The 14320-nt window shown below is 32.1% G+C and overlaps 1 protein-coding gene across 1 annotated transcript; it reads left to right on the top strand.

Moving 5' to 3' along the window:
- The first annotated feature begins 9588 nt into the window (after positions 1-9588).
- LOC145260192 (histone H2A-like) lies at positions 9589-12616 on the top strand. The gene has a single exon (XM_080118018.1). The coding sequence runs from the start codon at positions 9645-9647 to the stop codon at positions 10014-10016; it is 372 nt and encodes a 123-aa protein (XP_079974144.1). The 5' UTR covers positions 9589-9644; the 3' UTR covers positions 10017-12616.
- Positions 12617-14320: the final 1704 nt, after the last annotated feature.

Here is a 14320-nt window from a genome sequence, read left to right as displayed (position 1 = left end):
TATTATTTAAATAAATAGACGTCTATTCACATGGCTGTTTCTATATAAACACACGCGGTATCGAAATGTGGCATTGTTATTTGCAAAGATATAGGAAATTTTATTAATCGATCACTTATGGCTTTGTTGTTTGTGTGTTTTTTTTTAGTTTTATTAATATTTACCTCATATATAAACAATATAATCGACACAACGAATTTCAATATATTATTCGTTGAAAATCTCATGATATGTTGATCAAGTATATATATATATATATATATATATATATATATATATATATATATATATAAATATATAGTTCCATGGCGCCCGTCTTTGCTGGGCCGTTAAATAGGTTTACATATAGTAACTCATTTCATGTTGATTTCGTATGTATTTTTATACAACCAATTATATATAGATTATTATGTTGTAGCAAATATTTATTAATGATTTCAAAAATAAAAATAAAATAACTTAAGATCCATCTTGCTTAATCAAAACTAAACCAGCTTTTAGTCTTTCCGGTTGGGCTTACACCAGATGGATAAAAATAAGTGAAATGAAACGATTTAAACATTTAAATAGAATCACATCTGCCATCTCTCAATTTCATTCGATTTTGGCCTATTTGCAGCCGATTTAGCTGGCTAAAAACTGTCCATATATATATATATATATATATATATATATATATATATATATATAGGTATTACTTCCTTACATTTTAAAATACGATATTTAACCATAAAAGTACGTTAAAAAAAATCGAATGAAATTTACTAGAACACCCATACTGAGCACTCAAAGAGAGCGGACAATTGCCCGATAGTAGAATGGAAAATAGTAAGTAAAGCAAGCACATGTAGCTACTTAAACGATCCATGTAGATTATGCCTGAATTACAAATTTGTAATCTTATAATTTAAAGAACCCCAACATCTATTAATCTGTAGGAGAGAAATAGCGAAGAATTGTGTGCACAGGATAAACTTATATCTAAGATACTGATAAAAATAATTTGAAAATTAACAATAACAATAGAAAATAGATAAATTTAATGTAAAAAAAATTAAAATAAAATAAACATATATAGAAACACCCACACACACACACATATATATACATATATATATATATATATAAATATATATATAAACTTAGATAATATACGAATTATAGAAAAAGCAATCACGTATGTAAGGTTGTCCTCGGTTTCGTCTTAATATCTAACAACACATAGGATGAGCAGCTTACTTATATATCTCCTCTTCCCATGAAAAAACACACAAAGGAAGGGGTTAACCTCAAATCAACTTTACCTTTGTCCTGAATGTACCCGCTCATTGGCTGATTAAGATGGGCGGGGTAGAAACTAAAAAGTTGATTGGCTAACTAAATATTTAATAACATGTGCGTATATAAAAACGCGAGGTAACCACAACTTTTGCATAAGCCTGACGACTTCTCACGAAAAAGAAACGCGGAATAGTCTGCGTAGCTTAATTACTATATATATGTTTATAACTTGCTGTATATATATATATATATATATATATATATATATATATATATATACATAGTGATTTTAAAGGTTATAAGGGTTTTTGAAGCATGAAGATGCTGTTAATTTTTGTATTTAATATTCATTTTGTTATTGTTTTTTTTTCATATTACAAGTGGACTTCCGCTCTTGGTCCCCCAAATGTATCGAAATGAAAAGAAAAGCCATTGGAAAAGCTGGAAATTTGTAGTGTGGATACCATTTATTCCTTGCAACCATATTCGAAATAGTTCAAGTGGATTATTTTAGCCGTTCGTGGAAGAAGATTGTACTTTTTTTTATATATTTAAAGAATGTTTTTGGATTTTTCGACGTAATAGCATAAAAGCCAAACGGCAAAAAAGAGACGCAATTGATTTCAATATATATAATGAAATTGAAACAAAATCGTTGAATAGTAAAAATTATGTAATTAATAGTGATAACCACAGTACCGTAAGATATTAACAACAAAGGTGATAGTTATAAAAATAATACTGATAGGCGATAGTGTTAAATCATCATAATCATAATTATATATATATATATATATATATATATATATATATATATATATATATATATATATATATAGTGGTAAAATTTAAATTCTGAAATTCAAAATATAGATACACATATTCGAAGTAAGAATTTATTGTTTGACAAAAGGAATATATAGAAGTGGTTGCATTGATTTCCTTAATCCATGGGCTTTCAATAATGGCCTATATCATCAGAAGCTATTTGTCCAACACCTCGCTTCTAAAAATCATCTCTCGGAATATTTTTCTTCCCAGACCATTGATTTTACAGGTCAATTGTACCATGGACATGCATATATAATTCCATCACCCACGGAAATATATGCAATGAATGGGAATATTAATCCCATATCCGATATACTGTGCAACACCTAAAAAGAATTTGGACTACATATATCAAAACGCATTCAACACACCAACGAATACGGCCATCTCGTATACCTTTAAGAAAATCAATAAGGAGCAACCACTAATTCTTGTTATATGGGATTACTGCCTTCTCCCCATAACCAATATTTTGTCTACTTTGAAATAAAACCCCGGAGGACATTATTCTCCTTCCGATAATGGACTGCTCAGGTTGTATGAAATTCCCTTTTCCAATAATTATTTTCATAAAACTACCATCCCCCACCCCAAAAAACTATTTTCAATATATGTGCTGAAAAGCAAAATACTTGCCTTTTCACAGCTGAACATGTTGCTAACCGCATTTCATGTTCCTGAATTAAGTAAATTAATATAACCCCTTCTATATATTCCTTTTGTCAAACAATAAATACTTAACTCGAATATATGTGTCTATATTTTGATTTTCAGGATTTAAATTAAACCACTAAACTTATATATTGCTCTATTCTTAAATATTGAGCTTTTCGTTTTTTGGTTAGTCACCCTGAAAGTATTACCTCTTGTAATATCTATCAGGATTTTTCATCGAATTTTAATCTGTCTTATCTCGCTTATATATATATATATATATATATATATATATATATATATATATATGTATATATATATATACATTATATCTCATGTATTTCGCATCATATGTACATATTTATCTTAACAACCCTATTTTCATTGAAATAATTTTTACTTTTCAATCTTTCCTACATTGATGCACAATCCCTTCTATTATGTTCTTTATGCTCTCCGTTGGATGCATCTAATATAGCAGCTGCGGCTCACATATCAACTGCGGAAGTGTTCAATTTTTTCTGCTTTCAGTTAAGCTTCGCTTAAAGTAATAAATACACCTATTGTGCGATGTTGAACATATACCTCCCTCGGTTTTCATGTGTCTGCTTTAAAGTATATGATTGATTTGTATGCACTCGAGTTGAGAATATCCTTTATCTATACTCAAAAATAAGATGGCTCCTTTAATGAATGTTTTCAAGAAATCTACGAGAACAATTTATTATAAACATTTAACGTTATGAATGCGTCATAAATGTATTCTGGAATACGTTTATATGGTATGACTCGCTTGAACCGTTGGCCTATCTGTATCATAATTTTATAAGTTGTAACCTTATGTAAGTTTCAGTTCACACATCAAAAGATATATATTTTCTAGGTGTACTCAAAATGTTATTATATACATATTGTACAGGCGATCTTTGTACAAAAATATGCATGCCCTTTCCCTCTCGCTCTTTCTCTCGTAGTGTCTTTCTCTATATCTATCTACATATATCTATATATATATATGTATATATTAGTCTCTTTCTCTATATCTATCTACATATATCTATATATAGCATTATCTATATATATATAAAAGCGAAATTGTGGGTGTGTTTGTATAGCAGCTAACAAACTTTCGATGGACACAAAAAAATCACAAATTTGGTATCATATAAAATCCCGACCATCCTGATACGTCCACAGGGGATTATACGAGGAACATCGGTGTGAGTTCTTAGTTGCTTTAAAAATATGGATTGGTATTTTTCCGTCGGGTGAAACGCGACTTTACATTCCAGTTATTCTGTGGGTTACTTGTGCCATTTTATAAATTTCTTCTTCTTCCCCACCCTTTTTTCCTCACTTATATTTTTTCTCTTTTTGTAGTGGGGTTGCGATTCGAATGATCACTTAAAGGAAAGGAATTAACATTGGATTCCAGTTTTTACAAGAAACTTTAACAGTCAGCCGCCAGCGTATTTAAAATCTTGAACCGATTAGTCGCATTAATATTTTATTTATTGTATTTATACTTCTATTAAGTTTACATTGATTTCATACGTGATACTAGGGACTTTCTTATTTAGTGATTAGTTACTTATTCATTATTTATTTCCATACATTGCATTTCTCAGAGTTTCATTAGCACAATTACTACTACGCTATCGACATTTGTATTAGACGACATTCAAATTGCTTAACAGCGACAACAAAGAAAACATAACAAAAATAAACCAAAACCAAGCAACATTAAAAAATTTTAAAAAACACGGTCAGTTTTATTTATTAACTTTTTTGTCTTTTTCATTGAAACAAAGAAAAATAAATAAATAAAATCTAATAAACATATTTTCATTATACACGGTAAGTTTTATTTTTTGAATTGTCTTTTTCCATTAAAAACAAAACAAAAAAAAAGATTTAAATAAACATCGTTGCACACGATAACTTTTTGGAGGGTTGCCGTTTTGTCCCCCCTTTTTTTGGTATTTTTTCACGTTAATTTTGTTTTTATTCCTTTCAATTTTACGCATCACATATTATCTAAACCAGGGTGGGGGCATCGATAAATATAAAAGCTAAAGTGCGGGGGTGTGTGGGGGGGTCCTTCATTCTTAACTGGGATCCTCCTGCTACTACGACAATGACGTCATGTTTGACCTTGAAAACTTTGACGTTCGTTTCAACCATTTGCAAGTATTTTTAAAGGGTTAAGTTTACCTACTATCAATTGAGTGTCACTTTTGTGTAGAGGTAACGTGTCAGGTACATTTTTCGCCTTAGGCTGGATGCTTTGGGTTCGAGCCTGTATTCCTACCTTAACCTATTTTTCCTTTTTTTACACCTTCTTTTTCTTTTTTTACATTTGTTCGCGGTTTTGCTTTGTTTTAGTGTATCCAATTTTTTTATAACATCGTGTTTTTTTATAATATTAAAACAAGGCCCCCTCCTACATACACACCTTCAAACATCCGGGCAACACTAGGCACCGCCGCTAGTGTAGTAATAAAGTAATAATCTAATGATATTCATACGTATTTGAAAAAACGCTGAGTCCTGTCACGTGATCAGACGTCAGCAAGCTGTAATGGCGGTCTGTATAGAAAACATTGCATATAATAAGAAATTCTTATCGGTAAAATGCGAGTATCATACAAATTAAAATATTAACTAACACGTTATGAAAACGTTACCAAAGTTATTAGCAGGTTAAAAATAGTAAATACTGAGACTTAAACGAAAAATAATAAGCAAAAATGATAAGGAAAAAAAATTGTGCTTAAAAATATTTAGCATGCGACCACCGATGCCTGTTTTCACAACCCCCCCCCCAAAAAAAAAACGGCCATTTTCTTTTTAATATTAGTAGCACAATGACCTAATTCTATTTAGATGGAAGAAGTTTAAGGATAGGACAGGTGGACTTCTTAGAACATATACTACACTTTGATCTTAGCCAAAAGACTAAGTAACCGTATTATGTAACGTTATTGTCTACCGAACATTATCTCCTATTAAAAAAGATACATAATTTATATCTATCGTGTACTACATTGAGACAAGTTGTCATATTCCAAAAAAATCACATCACTGAACTGCTCATTCCCAAAATCAAGTGAATGAACCTGCGTGCTGATTTCTTATTTGTAACATTTCTAAAATCGCGTAAAGAACGAATCGGCTTGTTAACAAAACATATACCCATTTTCTTTTTCGTATTAGTAACAATATGCTATCCTTACTGTTTACCGGGTGGAGTGAGAGGAAAGATAGGACCACTTGAAGTCGGAGAGAGATACTACACTTTGATCTCAGCCAAAAGACCAAGTAATCGTATTATGTAGCGTTATTGTCTACCGAACCTTATCTTCTATTAAAAAAGATGCATAATTTATATTTATTTTCGTGTACTATCTGGAGACAAGATGCCATATTCCAAAAATCACATCTGAAATAAAATCATTATTATTTATAAAGCCATTCTTAGTATTGGGAGGGCATTTTTATGTATAATCCTGAGTTAAGGATAATGAGGATTAAAGTCAATTAAATGCAGAGACTGGTTCTACACTAAGGAATACATGTTAAAGTAATATGACAATTTTGAAGGTGGGTGTGCAGTATAGGACCGATACGAAATATATAAAGGTGGTTGTGCAGTATAGGTCCGATTTGACAATTTTGAAGGTGTTGTGCAGTATAGGTCCGATTTGACAATTTTGAAGGTGCTTGTGCAGTATAGTCCGATTTGAAAAATGTTGAAGGTTCTTGCGCAGTACAGGTCCGATTTGACAATTTAAAGGTACTCGTGCAGTATATGTCCGATTTGACAATTTGGGAGGTGCTTGTGCAGTATAGGTCTGATATGACAATTTTGAGAGTGCTTGTGCAGTATATGTCCGATTTTACAATTTTGAAGGTGCTTTTGCAATTTGACAATTTTGAAGGTGGTTGTGCAGTATAGTTTCGATTATTCAATTTGTGAGGTGCTTGGTCAATATAAGTACGACTTGACACTTTTGAAGGTGCTTGTGCAGTATGGGTCCGATTTGACAATTTTTACGGTGCTTGTGCACGTCAGTTTAAATCCCAATAAATAATTTTTAATATGCTTTTACAGTATAAATATAAATACTCATATATTTTTTAGAATAATATACAATCATTGTAATAATATCCGAGTGACCTCTCTTGGATGTAGCTTGCTCAGTATTAGATGGGTGACTACTTGGGAATACAAAATTGTGTATGCAGACAACCAAAGTTAAGCAACAATAAGCTTGGCCATTATCAGATGGTTGACTACTTGAAATACAAAATACTTAATGTAGATCACCGAAGTTAAGCAGCAATTAGCTTTGTCATTATAAGATGGGTGACTACTTGGGATTATAAAATTATTTTATGTAGATCACCAAAGATCATAGTCATTAAAAATTCCTCACTCCTAAGAATAACAAATATATTCAAAATCAAATTCAATTTTCTCATTGTTTATACGGTCCTGAGCAACGCCGGGTATCCCCGTTAGTATTAAATAAAGTGGTATTTTCATATAGAATTTTCTAGCATAGCTTTGCTTCTGAATTTGTTTCAGCATCGATGTTGAACTGCACTTAATATATGTTAAGTTTAATTATCATATTTAATATTTAATCGAATTAAAGACACTCGCAAATATTCCTCCATAGAGAAAATTGAGGAAATGTTCACCCTCATGTTCAGTGTAAATTACTTCTGTAATTCTTGTTCGTATACTCTCCTTTAGATACTTGTAGCAGCGTTATTAAAGCCTTTACGTCTTTACATTGTATTCAACCCGAACACGACAGTCTTATTTTTTCTTACTAAAATAGTTACTATTCTAATGCATTTGTATTGACGTTATTAAATGATAACAGATTAGTACATTGATATTGAGAAAATAAAAATAATCGTTCGTTAAATGTCGTCTATCTTATTCGAATTTTGTATATACTGTTTTCCTATACGACCTTTTGCTACAAAAATTGTCGATTCATGTATAACAATGTATACAAGCTCATGGAAGGCATTGACTAGACTTGAAACCCAAGCTCGCAACTCTCCAAACTGATTCTAAAGCCTCTAAAATACGCATTAAAATAGTTGTTAAAATAACAGTGTTCAACTTATGAATGTATATTTGTGTATGAAAAAACGGGTTTATGGACGAATCTTGCCAAAATCAACTGGTTTGTATTCAATTTAGCAACACATTTTGCCGGATTAAAACCAAATCGAAATTGTGCTATCGGTATAAAATGTCAACGCTGTAAACTAACCCGAGCCTGTTGCATGCGAAGCGAGTACTCTGCCATCTGAACAAACACACCACGCACAATACAATTATTAAGTATTACAGATCAAGCGAACCGCTAGGAAATATGACTACTTCGTCTCAAACAAGAGATGTGGTCATCCAAACACGCTATAACCAAAGCCGATATCTCACAAGTAGGAATTTTATACTCACTAAGGCGTTGCCACCAACATGTTAACGTAGCGAACATTAAGTAATAGAATTTTCAAAATCTGAGAGATTATATACTTATTTCCTCAGCTAAACAACGTCGCAGCCCAGAAAAGCCATTACAAGTAACACACCGGTAGTCCAGGACTCGAATTTCGTCCTAATTTAGGCTAATCAGTTAAACATATCCGAACTCTGGATTCGAAATTTCAGGCTATTACGTTGATAAAAATTATTTAAGAGTAAATTGATAATATAACGATAAAAAAAGAAATAAAAACAATTTAAAAACTCGAGACGTCATTCGAGCGTTACATTATCAAGAGAAAAATTGGCAAATACGATTAAAAGCAAAAATATTAGTAATTATCGTTTAAAATTAATTTTTACTAACGTGGGTAGGACACATGGAAAAATAGAAAAAATCGCCAATCTCGGGATTTTGTTATTACCATTATGAGAGCAAGAAATTAACTGATTGTTATGGGTAAATAGAAGATAGATGGATTAGAGTGATTCCACATAACATCACTTAGTTTTTTTTTATAGCAACGCTAGTTTCTTTTGTACTATTTATCCCACCTTTTCTAAGATAAGAAACTATGGATTTAATGAGTGTTAACTTATCGACATTTCCATTACCACCGACGTGAGAGTTTCGTCTTCTCTAGAACGGAATATTTTTTTTCACAGACTTGTTTCGCATCTTATTGAGTTGAAGTCCTATACTCCATGTACACCATATATCAGCAGTTTGCTTGCTCGTTGTGATAGCTATGATAAAAAGCTGAGTTGCCTTTTTAAATTCCGAATAAACACACAAAGTAAAGAATGTTGACCGACACTGAGAGCTTTTACTGATAACTAGCTAACGTACACGGCGTTGCTGGTTGTATTTGATATATTTTAAAATGCTGGCCATATACATAATATTCGTATTGATTAAATGATACATTAATTAAAAATGGCTTCTTTTTCAACTCCGCAATGAGGTGGAAAGGAGTAGGTACATTTTATGCTATGGCAGGTATGTATTTCCTTTATATCTATCCGTTGTTTTCAAAAGATATCAGTTATTTAAATGGTCGTAATGTGTACACTGAGCTTGCTGTATAGTTTGCATCATAAATAATAATCAAAGAATATTTGTGTATAAAAGTACGAGGATTGAACCCACGGCCTTAAAGAACAATCACACTAATTCTAATGGTTCAGATTTATATTAAGTTGAACATGATTAGTTGAATCCAAGATCAATTGCTTATGTGATTGGCTAAAATGAATAAACTGAAAGCATTTAAATTCTAAATATTGTAGTAACCAATCTATTAGGATAATTGTGATATAATCTCTTAACCTGTTCGTGACTCTTTGTTATACTACAGCGAGAACAATGTCTGGACGCGGCTCAGGCGGTAAAACAAAAGGTACTAGTAAGACCCGTTCGTCTCGCGCAGGATTACAATTTCCTGTTGGTCGAATCCATCGTTTTCTGCGCAAAGGCAACTATGCGGAGAGAGTTGGCGCAGGAGCTCCGGTTTACATGGCTGCTGTCATAGAATATTTAACTGCTGAGATTCTCGAGTTAGCAGGAAATGCTGCCAGAGACAACAAGAAATCGAGAATAATCCCTCGCCACGTGCAGCTGGCTATACGCAATGATCAAGAATTGAACCAGTTGTTGTCCGGCGTGACTATCGCTGAAGGCGGTGTACTTCCTAACATTCAGAGTGTCCTTCTTCCCAAAAAGACTCAAAAGCAGTAATGTTTATGACGCAGACCTCTTCAGAGATGTGATTTTTTTTTTTTTTTTTTTTTAAGCAAATATTGGATGAGACTGAATTCATCTTAACGGAGACTGCTACATTTATTTTTTTGTACACGCCCTTTATAAACTGTATCACTGATTTAAACCGTTTGTTTACAGGATAAACTCTTACCGTCCTGATACTAATATTTTTTCAGATAAAGGCTGACTTTTTTTCCAAGTCATCTTACTAACTTCTGGATTGTACTCTAACAGTTCAAGTTTAATTAATGCACCGACTTGAACATTCTTGACTTCATTAACCCTTACTATTTGATATCCACGCACTAGTGTAACCGGATTCCAGCGTTATCATTCTAAATTCTGTATTGTGCATGGATACACTCCGATATCTGTTTTCTGGTGAAAAATATCTTAAACATGGAACTCAAGACGTTCGTTAGCACTAGACGCATTTTTTCTACCGGAAACTTCAGGTGTTATCAAATCAAACGTGCAGACATCTCAATCAAACTCGTAACTAATTCCAACATTGTAATATAATTTTTTTTTTTTTTTTTTTTTTTTTGCTGGAGTTGGTTTGTAGCATTTGTTAATTTTATCAAATGCTCAAACATCTAACGTTTTCAGGCTGAACCAAACGTTTATATTTTCAAATCAAGCGTTATAATTACCAATAATATAATTGTCTTGCGCCTTCAGATTTTCAAAAACGATTTTAGTTACATTTATTCTGTACGCTATTCGTCGTCCATTCTTATCGAACATGTTTTATTTAATGCGAATAATCAGATTAAGTCCATGTAATGTTGAGTAACTGAAAACATACGGGATTGTTCTTGAAGTTATATCGAAGGGGATTAAATATTAAAACCTAGGAAAAACAATTACGCCTTTGGCAACTAACTAGCTTTACAGCCCAAGCTTCGATTTAAGCTAATTAAATCAAATATGACAAATAGAGCAGGTGGTGTCTATATTTTGTGGGGGGATCCCTATATCGCACCCTTCTTTCCCGAGTACACTATTTTATTTGCAATACATGCATGAGCAACATGCAGGATAAAGTTATATCATAAATTGAAATTGTAAGGAAACTCTTACTTGGGCATCACAACATCCATTAATATTGATCACTTTATTCCGTCGGAAGTGACAGATTTAGTATCTGATCATTGACAGCACGTGATGCAAGAGAATAATGGTGTGTGTATGTATGTATGTATATATATATATATATATATATAATATATATATATATCTTTTAAACCTTTATAATTTTGCTAAATTGTTTTACTAATTCTATTCAATCTCCACATTGAGTATTCAGCTCTTGCTAAATTAACATGGCGTTACACGCTATCCGAAATGTCAGATTATATTGGTATAAAATTAAGCGGCAAACATAACTCTAAAATATATTTTATTTTCTATTCTTACTGCGCTGGGAGAGTAAATGTTGAATGTAATCGCATCTTGAATAATAACTTATAATTTTTGTATATATTACATGGATGCGACAATATTAAGACCTTCAAACCGGCATCTAAGAAGTTTTCTGAAAGACATTTTTTCTTCCTTCCCGTTCCTCTTTTCTCTAAAACCGTCGGTCTAGTTGAAAACTGGTACGCACCTCTAATATGCTAGAAACTATTCTATCTCTTTGCAAAGTTAGGGATGAGTATTTGATATAAGTGCAAATTAACTACGCTAGCTCAGTTTGGCGTAAATTGCTTATTCGCTATCAAGACTGTCGTTTAAGTAAACTACATATAAAGTCATATCACTTCAATTTTCACCTGCTTTAATACATGTTAATAACAATTATTTATAAACGACAAAAAAAAAACAATCGCTTATCTACACAATTGCCTCTCGATCCTAAATCTTCTCGTTTACAAATACCATTTTTTTAAATTTTTTTTTTTTAATCAATGTATACCTTTGAAGAAATTATTTCCTACTGTTTTCTAAAATTGTCAGTTGATCGAGTAAACTTACGGAGCATATTATGGTATTTTCCTAATTTACAATTTTTTTTCATCGCTAATAAAATAAGTTCCTCTGACTTTTCCTCATGTTATGAGGAATGTTTCTCATAGAAATGGTCTAATTAAACCTAACGAAATTTGTATCTTCAAAAAATATATCGATCAATTATATTTTATATTCTATTTTCTACTAGCAAGGTAACCCGACGTTGCTCAAGATTTAAAGAGGATTAACAAATGTTCCACGCTTCTATTAATTTTGTAATCGATTACGGGTGAAATCTTCAATTCATTAACTATATCAATTGATCGTCTGCTCTAATCAGGAACTAAACGCAGTGCATTGGAAGGAATTCTCACATGCCTCCCCGCCGTGATTTCTTTTCCACAAATCAGTATAGTCTACACAGAAGCGTCCATTTTGAACGTGCTTTTCTTATCAAAGATCCTACTGTTGATTTTATAGGTCGAATAATTCTGTTTGTGTCCTGTTAATTTTGTAATGCAATTATGTTAGGCTATCAAAGTGTTAATTTTGACCAGAATTGGACTGTTTCTTAATCATAGTTTCTAGTTATCGATTCTTGATATTTATCAGGTTTTGTATCAGAATACCTATCTTAAAAAAACTCCAAGGCACATAAGTTGTGTGGGAAATTAAGAAAAAATCGGTCCAGTCATTTTGTAAGCTATAGGAAACGACATCTCGCACACAGTGCCTTTTATATATAAGTAGAGTATATAAAATTCTTTCTAGTGTTTACGAAAAAAAAAACATTAAGAAATGTACATGCGAGGTTTTCACCAACAGACCACATTATGCACAAAAAAGCTAGCATATCCCCACAGTATGTGGACGGCCCGCCGTTCTATCATTTATGTGAAGCGACAACATAAAAAAATGGCTTTACCGATTATAGATAATTAAAATAACGGTTTAGATAATTTGGGTATTCTGAGACAAAACTCCAGGGCTTGTACATTACGTTCTAAGTTTTAAAGAAAATCTGTTTCGGTGTCTATAAGAAAAGAACAATTAGTCACGAAGTTTCGTTTATATAATTGTATAGATATTAATAACTACTTACAACCTATTAATACATTTTATTTTTATTTTTATACTTACTACACAATGTATTTTGGTAAATTTTATGAACCTTAAAACTTTTATTCTGTGAATCAATATTAAACAAGCGAAATTAGCAGACTTTTGCTTTCTGTAAATAAATATAAATGCGAACTCATTTTAAATTCGTTTTTTAGATATATTGATTGAATAATGCATTGGTTCGTTCTGTTATCAAACTATGTATTAGTTCGAAAATGTAAATTTAAGTGACTGTTTTTCAATTATATAAGTATATATTTACACATAATATGCGTATTTGTGATGTCGTTAAATTTTTTTCTGTGTGCGTATAATATATATATATATGTAATACTAGATGCACCTGGCGTTGTCTGGTATTAAACATAACGTTAGATCTCTTCAGAAAATGAAAGAAAAAAACAACTAAGGAAACTGAGACATGTTTGCGAGTATTTTTCTTCTTGTAAATAAAAACTCTAGCTGAGATCGAAAGCTACACCTAAAGACAATTTAAGTACTATAACCACTAGCCCAACTTGACACTTCAAAAAGTTATATTAAGGATTTGTGCTTTCGCAGTCGTGAAACAATTGAAAACAGACAAAAATTCCATGATCACCTCCTACATAAATTTCTAATTCTGACCCCTTTACCGGCGTTTTCTGATTGAAAACAATTGTTTTTCACAAGGTCTGAATACCCTGTATACCAAATTTCAAGTGTGTAGATCAAACATCTGAGTAGATAGGTTAGTGTCCTCGCATACACATTCTCACTTTTAAAAGCATCCGTCCATCCAGCGCGGTCTTAGCCGAGATTGAACTTACTACACAAGTCTGTAGTGTTATTTGAATCTTGTCAGGACAAGATAAACTTAATATAATATAATATAATATAATATATATACGGCACAATATCGTTGACACCACGCTTCTCACTAGGTCACCGAAGTTAACCAACATTCAGTCTGGCCAGTATCAGATGGGCGACCATTTGGGAAGGCGAGGCGTTGTATGTACAGCGAGGTAAAATACCAGGTTGAGAAACTGGCGCGAGCTATCCTTCACTTACAGGTAGATGGACCTCACTTAAGCCGTAGGAGGCACCCTGTGTAGTGATGACGTCGCGATAAAAACTATCCTTGATAGCCTGGCGACGCATCACGTATTCAGCTACAAAAGAAAATATAGTTATGGATTTTATTTATAGTAAAAAAAAAA

Source organism: Euprymna scolopes, chromosome 3, assembly GCF_053919585.1.
Source record: "Euprymna scolopes isolate OS-2025 chromosome 3, ASM5391958v1, whole genome shotgun sequence".
NCBI classification, from domain to species: Eukaryota; Metazoa; Mollusca; class Cephalopoda; order Sepiida; family Sepiolidae; genus Euprymna; species Euprymna scolopes.
Note: the sequence above shows the minus strand (reverse complement) of the source record. Positions and strands in the feature narration are given on the sequence as shown.

Coding starts and splice junctions, on each gene's coding strand:
- LOC145260192 (XM_080118018.1), top strand. CDS start 9,645: ATGTCTGGACGCGGCTCAGGCGGTAAAACAAAAGGTACTAGTAAGACC.